Source organism: Parambassis ranga, chromosome 2, assembly GCF_900634625.1.
Source record: "Parambassis ranga chromosome 2, fParRan2.1, whole genome shotgun sequence".
NCBI lineage: Eukaryota > Metazoa > Chordata > Actinopteri > Ambassidae > Parambassis > Parambassis ranga.
This window is the reverse complement of record NC_041023.1, coordinates 3668999-3681819: the sequence shown is the minus strand read 5'-3', so window position 1 is coordinate 3681819 and position 12821 is coordinate 3668999. Positions and strand designations below refer to the sequence as shown.

The window sequence follows — 12821 nt, the reverse complement described above, 5'->3', positions numbered from 1 at the left end:
CCTGTTGTAAATGATATGGTGATATGATGTAAACCGACATTGTAAATACTTGATTTAATCTGCACTTAAAACAACTGATTTCATTGATGAGACAGTCACAGGTGTATGTTTGTAGTTCATGTTACATGGCCTGCATCCATCTTTCCTTCACATCTCCCATTGTGAGACCATGTGTGGGCCAGAAACGTAATGATAAGGTATCAAAGCTGTAGTTATGCATTACAAAAAAATAGAAGAGAAGTACACATTGTTTTCCTCATTGCAGGAAAAAACATGTCTAATAAAAAAAGAAAGGCAGAGGGTGATTTTGCAGATTCTGAACCCAAAAGGAGAAAAAGTTGCGACCCCAACAAGACCACCAAACACAGTCGGGGACGCAGCCCGGAATCAGACCCCAACAACTGTCAGCACTCTGAAAAAAGGAAGGCTGAAAGCCACAAAGAGGAGAGACCGGCAAAAAGAATAAGAAGCAGAAGCCCTGAACGACCTGTCATAGCTGCACAAGAGGTCATTGTTATCAGCAGCAGACTTAGTTCACTTTCCTGCTTTATAATTCCAAATGCTGAGGAGCATGAGGAGGTGGAAGAGGACAACAGCGAATCCAACTGTGTTGTCGATAATCAGTCTCCTGAAGAGATTTACCAGATGTCTTCTGCAGCAAACACACAGCGAGGTAAGTGCGAAACATAACGCAGGGACGTGTTCACACGTCTAAATGAAAGATCTGAAAAACAAAGAAGCATTTCTGTGATGAGCAGTAGTAGACACATCTCAACAAAACACATCTCTGTGTGATTTCAGATCATTTTGAAAACACCTACACTAAGCTTAGACCAATCGGCAAAGGAGGATTTGGTTCCGTGTTTGCAGGCATCCGTAATGAAGACAACCTAAAGGTAAGTCTTCAAGACACGTCGCACACATTGCAATATACACTGATGTACAGTGACAACAGCAAAGCATTTTTGTCTTGAGCAGGTGGCAATCAAGTACATTCCCTGGAAGATGATCAGATTTGGAAGAGTGGTGAGGGAAAAGCTCCTTTCCTGACAACCATTCATCAGCTGTGTGTGAAGGAGCTCATTTATAAGGTGCGTTTATTTTCTGCAGCACTGCAACGGCAAAACCTACTGCATCGCCTTGGAGGTGGCCTTCATGTTGAAAACAGGAGGTGTACCCGGAGAAGTCAGGAGGTCAGCCACGGTGTCCCTTCTAGACTGGTACTATCTGGATAATCAACTAGTTCTTGTGATGGAACGACCGCCGTTTGCCATGGACTTTTATAAATACCTTCAGACTATAAAAGGTGGATACCTGCAGGAACACCAAGCAATGGTATGAAACATACTGTGTATGATTCTGTGTTGATATTTTTTAAGCCATTTGGCTAAATGCCCAAAATAGTGGTAAACAAAACTGAAGAGTGGTGAATCTTACTCTGGAACACAAGTATGGAATTACCTTTAACTCTCATCTGGACATGTAACCACCTATGTAGGCCACACTAGCTGTGCCACGTAGCTCTAATGTGGAAACAATGCTCATGTTTCCTGTTGTTTAAAATGCTGGTTTGATTTTTTTTTTGTCTTAATGAGTCCAGATTCATTTTTTCAACACAAGACATACTGAGTCAATGTAGGATATATATAAAACACATGCTCCTGTGACACCTAATCAGATGATGTCTTTGTCTGTGTTTATCTGTGTCTCAGTCGGTCCTGAAGCAGCTGGTGGACGCATCCATCGACATGCATTCAAAAGGGATCTTTCACCGGGACCTCAAGCCTGCAAACCTGCTCATGGACATTGAGCATAATAGAGTGCTCATCATCGATTCAGGCTGTGCAACGTTCTCAAATGAAAACACCTTAAAGACCTTCTGTGGTTTGTTACCCGCCTGCATTTGTGAACTCTAAAGATAAGGGTCTTCACATGTAAACAAACCTCCACCTGATCTTTGTTCTGTCTTTTATCTCCATCATTTGTCTCTCTTTTCTCTGCTACTACTGCGTGTACCAGGAACATCACGATACGCACCTCCAGAATGGTTTGAAGAGGGAAAGTATGAGGCCCGTCCCACCACTGTCTGGCAGATAGGAGCCATTTTTTACTCCTTGTTCAAAGAACATCAGAACTTTAGTACCCTGGACTTCACCCTTGACAAGATCAGGATTGATCCTAAACTGTCAACAAGTATAAAACAGTTTTCCATTTCAATGACGAGTGACGTCAGACGTCGCTGTCATCACGTAGAATTACGTCATCACATAGAATTACGTCAGCTCATTCAACACATCTGACCGACTTGTAAACAGACCAAAACTGACGAGTACGTCGAGAGAAATGCAACGCCTGCCGAGCGCTCTGATCACTCTTTTATGCTCTGACAAATACTCAAACTAAATCGTATCTCCGGTTTTACTGGGTGTATCAATATAAAATAAAAACTGGGTGAAAGTTCAAAATCTGCACTTTCCAAAGCATTGTAGATGGTGGAGTTTTTCTGTTACGGCGCATTGAAAATGTCACGTGATATAATCACGCCAGCGTGATCTTAGACTAAGTAACATGGCCTGCAGAGGGCGTCGTGGCACAAGAAGAGGAAAATTGATTTTTCAGAACTACTCATAACATGAATACATAAACAAATATATGTATTTATTTATATGATTTATTCACACTTCACAATAGACCTATTGTTTGTGCTCTTAGTGTGAATAAATCATTAGAAAGCCTGTTCATAATTAATAAATATTTATTAATTATGAACAGGCTTTCTAAAGGCCATGGCTTCTCTCTCTGAGGGATGTTTCTCCACACCGTGTGATGTCATCTCCAGCCTCCAGTTAGTTTTTATCAGCACAGCTCAGCTCCGTGAGACCAGCTCTCTGGCTTTCCTCGCAATAGCAGGCAGGATAAAGCAATTCATGCAAGGAGCCGGGACCTCCCTGGCCATGCATGCATGGTCCCAGCCCGACACTGCACACAGTGGTCATGGCCATCCTCCACAGCATGGCACATGGCAGAAGAACAAGGAAGCACGCCCAGCGCGTCCTCCAACGAGTCGGATTTGGTGCTCAGGTAACCTCTACTCGTTCAGCGCCAATGCCAGCTAGAGAGCAAGTTTGCACGCTACCTCCGACGAGGTCGGATTTCGTGTGAGACAATAGCCGCAAGAGCCAACCGGCAGAGCCAAGTCCACAGCAGTGACTTTACCGCAGCCAATGTAAAAGGAAAGCTCTCTTGCCGGACAATACTGCATTCACTCTGTCTCCTCTACACACGCTGGTTTCTTTAAATCTGATATGAACCACATCCTGACTGATTGATGCTGTGGAAATCAAAGAATCGAGGAGGCCACGCATGCGTGGTGCTTATATAGCCACGGTGCCAATCATTGCGTGGCCACCACAGGTGGTGTGTCTTAAAGAGTATCCACGTCACCTGCTCCCGTGGAGATCAGTCCCCGTACATATGGAATATGTAGGGTGGAGAGATAGTCTCGACACGAAAGAGAACTACATATATAATAATGTTGCATTCGTCCTAAAGTTAAAAAAAATCAAGTTTTACCTTGTGCTTACAGGGCAGAGTCCATGTGTGAACGCTCGACCATGTTCTCGATTTGTTTGTCCCCGAGTCCAAGCTGAAATGAATCTGTGGCATGTGTGTGCCAAACAGCTGACAAATTTCAAAGGACTTACAGGCCATATGCAACCATAACTGTACTTTTAAATATGTGACAAAGCAATCAGAGAATGGCTGTAAGAAATACATTAAAAAAATCACAAACATAGCTCTAACATGAAGAAGCTACACATTACAAATATTAAACTCAAACTTCCTGCTGTGTGTCATGGATACCAGCAGATGTGCTTGCATAGCTCTTTCTCTGTTTAACAGGGCAGGTACACTGATGCAGTTCACCCAAGGACACCTGACCAAAATGAGCAGATGAGTTAGAATAAGGATGAGGATCAGTTGGAGTTTAGCAACACACAGCATTCCTCTAGAATAAACTCACAGTGAATTCTGCATCCTCTCCCTGCTCTCTGAACAGAAACTTTGTCGGGCCATATATCTTCCGGAGGAAAATGGTCATCCTGAGGGCCTGTTCCTGGCGCACTGTATAACTGGCTGAGATCCTGCGAGCGGGTTTCCTGAACATTCTGCAAAGCTTATGATGGTAATAAAAGCACAAGATTGGATCAAACTTTCAATGCTAAGAGTAGCAGCTAGCTACTTACTTAACTCTTCTGCGTCAAAAGCCCACACTGTTATGGCTCTACAGCTACTTTTTAATAACCAGGTCAGAATGATCTACCTGCTCTAACTGTTACAAACACACACAGCAGGTGTGTCTATATAATGGAACATGGTGTATGAACAGGTGAAATACTCCAGAAAGAAAGCAGCAATAAAACATGACAATCTGTAGTTACATTAACTTTACAGTACAAACATCTTCCACATGTTTCCATAAGCTCTTATGGACAACTGGTCCTATCTGTATCATGGCTCAGGCTGTGGGCACCAAGTGAGGACAGAGAATATTAAATGGATGATAATAAAATATAGTAAAAATAACCCTCCATTTTTACAGTGTATTTAACGTCACAATAACAAAGTGTTCCTGCTTTATTTTACTGTTCCTCTTTGATGGATGGACTTGTGTTAGCAGACAGTAGCTAGCTGGCTAATCTACTACTGCTGTGTGTATTTGTCAAATAACCTGCTCTGCTATGATTCTAACGGTTGGCCTGTTTAACATGTGCTGAGCTCTGTTGATGGACAGTTCTGGAAGAAATGTCTTTTAAAGCTGTTCTCATGGTGTGGCTGGTTTTTGGAGATTATGGTGTGTTTTACAAACGGTCTGTGCCGTGCTGGTTTGGTACAGACAGGCGTGGCTGCTAGCGTGTGGCTGCTAGCATGTGGCTGCTAGCATGTGAATGGAAAAGTACTGTGGCTTATGTTAATCAGCAGGTGCTAAATTAAGCAGGGCTCATTTATTTTAACAGTCAACTGAGAATATAAGCATTGCTTAATATTGCTGAAGCTCTGTAATGATGTGGCAGTTTCATGGTGTCTTTTCTCTGCATATTGCTAATGTTAATGCTTTGTGGATTAGCCTGTACACTGAAACATCTGTATGTGGCTTCATTAGCTTTGCTGTGCATTATGAGCTTCTATATTGCCCTGAGGCTGGCTGTGTGTGTCTGTGTGTCTCTGAGACTGGCTGTGTGTGTGTGTGTGTGTCTGAGGCTGGCTGTGTGTGTGTGTGTCTATGAGGCTGGCTGTGTGTAGTTAGTTAGTGTATTTTACTGCATGTGAAAGGCTAACAGTGTCAGTGGTGAATCCTAATCCTCATGTATGGTTTCACATTAACGTGCTGGTTTTGGTGCTATAATGCTCTCATCATGAATGAAGGTGTGTGGGACAGTGTAAAAGCATCAGTGCAGTTGTGACTGGGTAAATGACTGTGGTCTGCCATGTTTGGTTACTGTGGTTAGTGCAGTGTGTTGTGACTGAAAGTTGAGTGCTGTGTAAAAGCACACTGTCATCACCTTGGAAGCATTAATATGTGGGATAGCCTTTTTTGCTAATTGACAGATGTAGTTGTTTTGTATGTGTGTTGTCGTGTTTTGCTCTGCTGCTTCTGATGCAAATGTGTGCTTAACTGTTTCATCACTAGCAGTTTATACATATGATTTAAATGAGGCTGGTAGACTGGTGCTTTAGTAACTGATGTGGCGTCAAGTTGAATGACTATTGCTGTGTTTTGTAACTGTTTCAAACATGTCATTTTTTTCTGTTGTCTGGTACTTTTGGTAATTAAACTGTGAGTTGCAACTGTGAGTTAAAATGCTAATTGCATTATTTGTAATTACATGTAATTGTTGATCACAAGGAGAGGTCAGAAGTACAGGATTACTAATTAATTTTGAGTTCATTTGATTAGGTTAAATCCTTAATGTTATGCTGAGAGGCCTAGTATCTGGGTCATGGCTGTTTCATGCTGTTCACTTGTTTAATGATGATGTGTTAATGTGTTACCATAGCTACTGAACTCCTTGTGTGTGAGAGCCTGTTTGGTTTGTCATTTAAACCTGAACATGATCAAAGTGTCGTGCATTCACATGAACTTTATTAATACCCATGGAGTTAGCAGCTACCAGAACTGACAGTAAACACAATGCATTTATTGTTTTTCTGTGTCCTCTTCACAGATACTGTGTTGATACTCCAGTATTTTCTGAGCCAGTCATCTACAAAGTAAGTTACTAACACAGCCACAACTGTTATGTTGTATGTTATTTTAAGTGATACAATGATTCTGTACATAGTTTGTGTTGTGTGAGGTGTAGTTTTTAACAGGACCCAGGCGCAGACAAAACAAAGTGCAACAAAAAGGGAGCTTTATTCAAAGCTAAACTACAAAACAATGACCAGAGGAGCAGGCGAACTGAAGGAGGGCTACTGAAAGCAGTGCCAGTCAAAAATGCAAAATAAAAGTACAAATAAACACAAAAGAAAGGAGGTCAAAAACAAAACCAAACCTGAGGAAGAAGGGGGAAGAAGGGAGGACAAGGAAACATGGAGGAGACATGGAGGAAGAAGGAGGACGACGAAACGGTGGAAGGCAGGATTCACATGGGGTTCACAAGGGATCACAAGGGAAGAACTGACAAAGACAAAGGGAAGGCACAGGGCTTAAAAAGAGGAGAGACGACACAGGTGAACACAATTAGGGAGGAGCAGGTAATCAGGGAGGAGGAACAGAAGGAGAGAGGGAAGGACTGAAGAGCAGCAGAGAAAGAGGGCAAACACTGCAAACTAAATAACAAAACAAACAATATAATAACACAATAAGACAAAGAGCCAAAACCCTGGCTCATGACAGTTTGTAAACCTTCCAGTGTATTTCCCACATTCCGCATTTCCCAGTTATCCATTTATTTATTTTATTTTTTTTCCTTATAAATTCTTTCCTTTCTGTTTCCTCGTTACTTCCGTAAATGCTCATGATTCTTAGTTTCTCTCTGTTCTTCCCCAGATCTGTCACGACCAGCCGGCCCCCGTCGCCAGCATGCACGCAGGACACATCGCAGGGGAGGCCCGGTTTGCACAGAATTGCTGCGCCTGCCTGGCCCGTGGGTCCAGGGGCATAAAAAATGTCCCCTCCCCAGTGTTTTTTCACCGTTTCCAACAGGTCGGTGCTCCATCGTACCTCTTGCAGGCAGAGGATGTCTGAGTGTGTGTTGTTTAGTATGTCCTTAATTTTTTCTATTGCCCTTACCCCCCTGATGTTCAGTGACGTTATAATAATCATTATGATAGTTAATATAGATGGTTTTATTTTCATTTCCTTGTTCTCCGAGTTACTCTCCCCGGTTTACTGTCCTGTGCTTTCTTCCTGTGTTGCAGTCTTGGTCCTATTTCTCTTTCTAAATCTGAGTCTGAGGAGATCTGCTTGATCTATTGAAACCTTAGAGATGATTATTTTTCATTTTGTTTTTTTTCCGACTCGATGATCACATTTTTGGGGGCCTTAACATGCTAACTAACTAACACACTGACTGATCATGTAAATAATTTAAAATATATATACTTTTCTAAATGTACCTGATTAAGATTTGGTTCTTACAGCAGATAAAATCATATATTTAACTGTACTATAACTGCCATGAATACTTCCTGCTCTTGGAGCTGAATGTTTTGCAAACACAACAGAGCTTGAACCTGAACAAGGAGCTGCAGCCTGTCTCCTCGGATTTTGCTGATCATTGAGGCAAAAAAAAATGAAAGTTTTTTTTTTATCTGTGTGAGTGCAGGTATTTATTTTATTTTTTTACACCAATGATAATTAAGAGTAGATCCTGGTCAATGCTGCAGGTGGAGTATGAGCTGTGTGTATCCTCTGCCTGTCAAAGACTCCATCCACCACCAAAATAAGAAAGTTAACTGTTAATGTATTTTCAAGACATGGAAGGCATTTACACAGTATGATGTGCTGATGTGTTGGGACATATTTAGCTTATAAAAGTAATGGAGGAAGGACTTGGTGCACCCTGAAGGTGGAGCAGAAGTGCCATGCATCAGTTGTCTACCTCCCCAGGACACCGCAGCCCTCATTACAGGGGACTGCCACTGTCAGCTGTGCTGCTTCTCATGTGTAACCCTTATTCAAGAGTCTAGAGTCTGATCTCACCGTTTATAGGAACTACACTGCAGTTTTGGGCGGATTGTCTTCAGTCGATTATTTGATGATTTGGCAGGTCTGGTTTTAGATCTGCAGATTGCACCCCCTCCTACATTAGCACAGGCCACTGGTGCAGCTTTGACACCTACTTGTAACACTTGTGTCGCTGAAAACAAGTGATGGACCAGTTCTAGGTTCGTGGAGTGGTGTAATTAATAATATTAGGAACAGAGACTTGAAGATTTGTATATAAGCCGGCAGTTTACTTAACAACAATAAATATTTAACAGGTTAATAAACAGATGAATAGATAATGAAATAAAATATCAATAAATAGAGTAATGAAAGTATCAATAAATAGATCAATAAAATATGTACAAAAATATCAATAAAAATATCAATGAATATTTACAGTGCAAAATGAGCAATAAACAGTATAAAATAACCCGTTTGGTCCTTCTTATTAAAATAGAGTTTAAAAAGATTTAAATACTGGTTTGCTCTAGTTTTTTCTGTTTCTCTTAGACCGGTCTTTTATATTCTGTATAGCTAATTTAGAACAATTGCTTTAACTAATTTTCAGCTATTTATCTTTGTTTGTTCTGTTTTTCTTGGAGTTAACTCTTTTCTTTAGGGAACAGGTAAGTATTTAGGTTAGTTTTAGTGTGATCTTTTCACAAAAGGTAAGTATTCAGGTACCCTTTAGCAGGAAAACACATAGAAAAAATAAAATACCTTAACCATGTCGCATATACATTTACCTATTCACACCTCAATAATTCCTAAATAATTGTGTTGCAACACAATAATTTCAATTTGGGGATCCCCTTCTAATTTGATCTGTTAAATATCACAGTTCAGTTCAGTTTGTCTTGGTCAAACCGTAACAGTGGTCCGTTTGCGGTGTTTCAGTCCTTGCAGGTTATCCTTCCTTGGGTAGGCTCGCCATCATGCTCACGTAACGTCTTTCAGTTGGTTCCAGTGAGTCTGGTCTGTCTCTGAGCTGTCCTCAACTCTCCCGGGGGTAGGGAAAAAACCTGGCCAAAACCGTCATCAAGCACTCGCATCAAAATCACTGTTTTGATGTTGGAGGGTTGCCTAAATATGTTAAATAAATGTACAAGATGTTGGATAAACTTAATTTGAAGGAGGTCTTTAGATTTTGCGTGTATCAGTTGGTCAGCGTCTGTTTCTATCCGTGTCTTCAGGAGCTCGCACACAGCGCCTGGGACAGCGTCTTAAAGGGACAGTAACATTAAATTTCAACTCACATGAAAGCTGTGAGAAAATAAACGGGAGCTTTAGAATATGTTAACAGGGTTATTTATTAAATAGTCATTGCTATGTTTTCATTGTTATTTATTAACTGTATATATATATTTGTACTTGTGATATATATATATATATATATATATATATATATATATATATATATATATATATATATATTATTTATGCTATTTAATTGATTTTAATTATTTATTACCCTATTTGGACCATGGGTTACATACTGCTAGGAGGGTTTTTTTAATGCACTAAAATTGGAAAGCAGTTTTTGTGACTGGGGGACAGGACACAGAAGAGCAGGGCTCTCTGATAAGGTGGACCAATGTGACCACTAGTGTGACATGTGGCGCCCTCAGTGACACCATGAGCTTCTTTTGGGTGTCGCCTCTTTAACCGGGGTCAGATTTATTGTGGCAACGGCGCCCTTAGCAACGCGGCGGGTCCATGGAGACAAACAACAGTCCGAGTAGTGAGGGAATGCTGGGCTGCACGGTTAACAGACACGAGGAAAGAAATCTGATTAAACTGCATGTTTGAGGACTTTTTATGGGCTCACTTCATACCGCTGCTGTGAGGTGAAGATGGGATGCCTAAGCTCGACGCACACGGCGGTTGAGCCGCTGGTAGCCGCGGAGGTGCAGGAGGTAGGCTCGGTGTGTGGAGACGTGTTACAGAGATTTACGTACTGTATCCTACCAATGATTTAGCTGCTGATTCTCATTCATTATTAACCAAAACTAGCAACTCTAAGTGAGAAACTTCTGCTAACTCATACAACACTATCAATAAAATCAGTCAATCAAATTACAGGATGGAACATAAATGTGATATATAAATAAAACGGGCATTGACATAATAATAAACCTTAAAATGTTTGGAGACTAACCTGAATTAAAAAAAACTACAAATGAATTTAGTGTTAGATTTAGTTAAATATAAATTATACCTGTCCTCTGAAATGAAAGCGTGACAGATTTTCTCTGGTTCTACATTTACACCAGCAAAAATTGGCAAAATTTACTTCAATCTCTTTGTAGTGTATCATTGTTGTTGCTGAGTTACTGTATTCATGACAATATGTCAACACAATGATGATGTCACCATGACAACGTCACGTCTGGGATTCAGGATGCTGTCAAATTGTGATAATGTGTGTGTGTGTGTGTTTGTGCTGCCAGGAGGAAACTAAAAGTAAACTCAGCGGTCGTAGGGACTCTGCTGTGTCGAAGGGCACTGCGGACAGCGGGGTGGTGATGGAGAACACAGAGATCCCCAACTTACCCGACACAGTGCCCAGTAACCTTCCTCCTCTAACATCAGTGAGCGTCACAGAAAGTGAGGGGAACAAAGAAACACAGCACAGTGAGGATGTGCTCCACACAGGCTGGAGAGAGAAAACATGTGTCTTAAAATGTGTTTATGTTCTGTCTGCTGCTCCAGGTCAGCTGCTGCAAAATGGCACAGAACAGAACCGTCCAAAGGCCAGAGAGATCCTGGAGGAACTGATGCAGCAGGGAATCATCATAGAAGGGCAAAGAGAGGCCGGCAGTGGCGCAGGACAGGCCTACAGCATCATGGTGGGCACCTGGTTAGCATGCTTCATTCACAATATCAATGCTATGATAAAATATGTAACATTGTGTGTGTGTGTGTCAGCTGGATGACAGTGAAGGGTTCCGGCGAAGGTACCCTGCCAGACTTAAGTCTCTGAGGGGCAAAAAAGCTCCCCGCACCAGAGAACAGATTGATGAGAAGATGAGGCTCGCTGATGAGAGACGCAAGGTAGTGTGTGTGTGTGTGTGTGTGTGTGTGTGTGTGTGTGTGTGTGTGTGTGTGTGTGTGTGTGTACTAACCACCTTCTTCTAATGTCTTCTCTCTCACATGCTTGATATTTCAGTCAAAGGAAGACGCGCTCAAAACACGTTTAAGAGCCAAGTCTGCGCGTATTCGTGGCCCCGCTCCTGTCTGCACCACTGAGGAGGATGAAGATGCAACCATTACCCCTGTGGTGCCGCTGCAGTTACCTGTCAGTCCTGCCAGACAGATTGGTCAAAAAGCTGGTGAGGAAGGAGAGTGGGTGAGAAAGGCTGGAGGTGACGGCAGGGAAAAAAGTGGCCCCGCTCCTGTCTGCACCACTGAGGGGGATGAAGATGCAACCATTACCCCTGTGGTGCCGCTGCAGTTACCTGTCAGTCCTGCCAGACAGATTGGTCAAAAAGCTGGTGAGGAAGGAGGGTGGGTGAGAGACGCTGGAGGTGACGACAGTGGCCTTCCTCCTGTCTGCATCACATAAACCCAATAGTGGATTGGGTTCATTCTCTGGAATGTTGAATTAAAATAAACGTTGTTCTCGGACCTGCAGGACTTTGTAGTCACTTCAGCTGGACACGCATCAGAAAGTCTCACCTACGCTTACTACGTGGCCGGTTGTGGTGAAACGGCCACTTCATAGGACGTGAGCCAAACTCAAACATTTTGCACTGTGAAGACTCCTCTTTAAGATATATATTGTTTGCAGGTAAATAGACAGGATGTCATTAAGCATCAGCACTTTAATGGAGGTAACATTATTATATATATTTGCATTTAGGAGGGATCAGTCTGGCACTGAAAGTACTCCTGCACCACGTGCTGCTGAGGAACAGGAGTACTTTCAGTAGCCAGACTGATCCCTCCTAAATGCACCACTGAGTGCCACTGGAGGTCATTCCTTTCTGTGGCCATCAAACTGTACAACTCCTCCCTCTGAGATCAGACAATCTAACGCACTGTCTTGTAATTATACCCATATTGGATTTATAGTAGACAAGATTTTACTGCACACAGTTTTAGTTGTATTATATATGACTATCAGTCTTCACTTGCCTGGATTTTACTTGAATGTTTATTAACGTTTAGAATTTCTAACCTGTTTTATTTTTATTTTACTCTTACTACTCCTGTTGGACTTGAGATGGCGCTGTTTCATTTCCCTGTAGATGAGCTACTAGGAAAAGTCTGAGTAACATGAGGAAGTGCCTTATGTGAAAAGACATTAAAAACTTATTTATGAATAAAGTTCCAGCTTTTCTTTAACTGTAAGTGTGTACAGTGGCAGTGTGTGAAGATATATGTGCTACAAAAGGATGCTGAATATGAATGAAATGTGATAAATTAAGAGGGAAAGATTACTATTTTAGGGGATATAACAACTCATATTACACACTGCTCAGAGACTGACCCACTAGTGTAACCTGATCTTTTAATATTTGTTTTAACTTACGCTTAAAAGTAACTTTAAAGTTATACAAATATTGGGTAGAGTAACAGTATTTCCCTCTGAAATGTACGTGAA

At 41.6% G+C, this 12821-nt stretch overlaps 1 protein-coding gene across 1 annotated transcript; it reads left to right on the top strand.

The window, feature by feature from the left end:
• The first annotated feature begins 645 nt into the window (after window positions 1–645).
• On the top strand, window positions 646–7483 carry LOC114431846 (serine/threonine-protein kinase pim-2-like). The gene is made up of 9 exons (XM_028399504.1): window positions 646–673; window positions 802–896; window positions 979–1023; window positions 1111–1335; window positions 1716–1884; window positions 2020–2193; window positions 3904–3908; window positions 7055–7119; window positions 7426–7483. The coding sequence occupies exons 1-9, from the start codon at window positions 646–648 to the stop codon at window positions 7481–7483; spliced, it is 864 nt and encodes a 287-aa protein (XP_028255305.1).
• Window positions 7484–12821: the final 5338 nt, after the last annotated feature.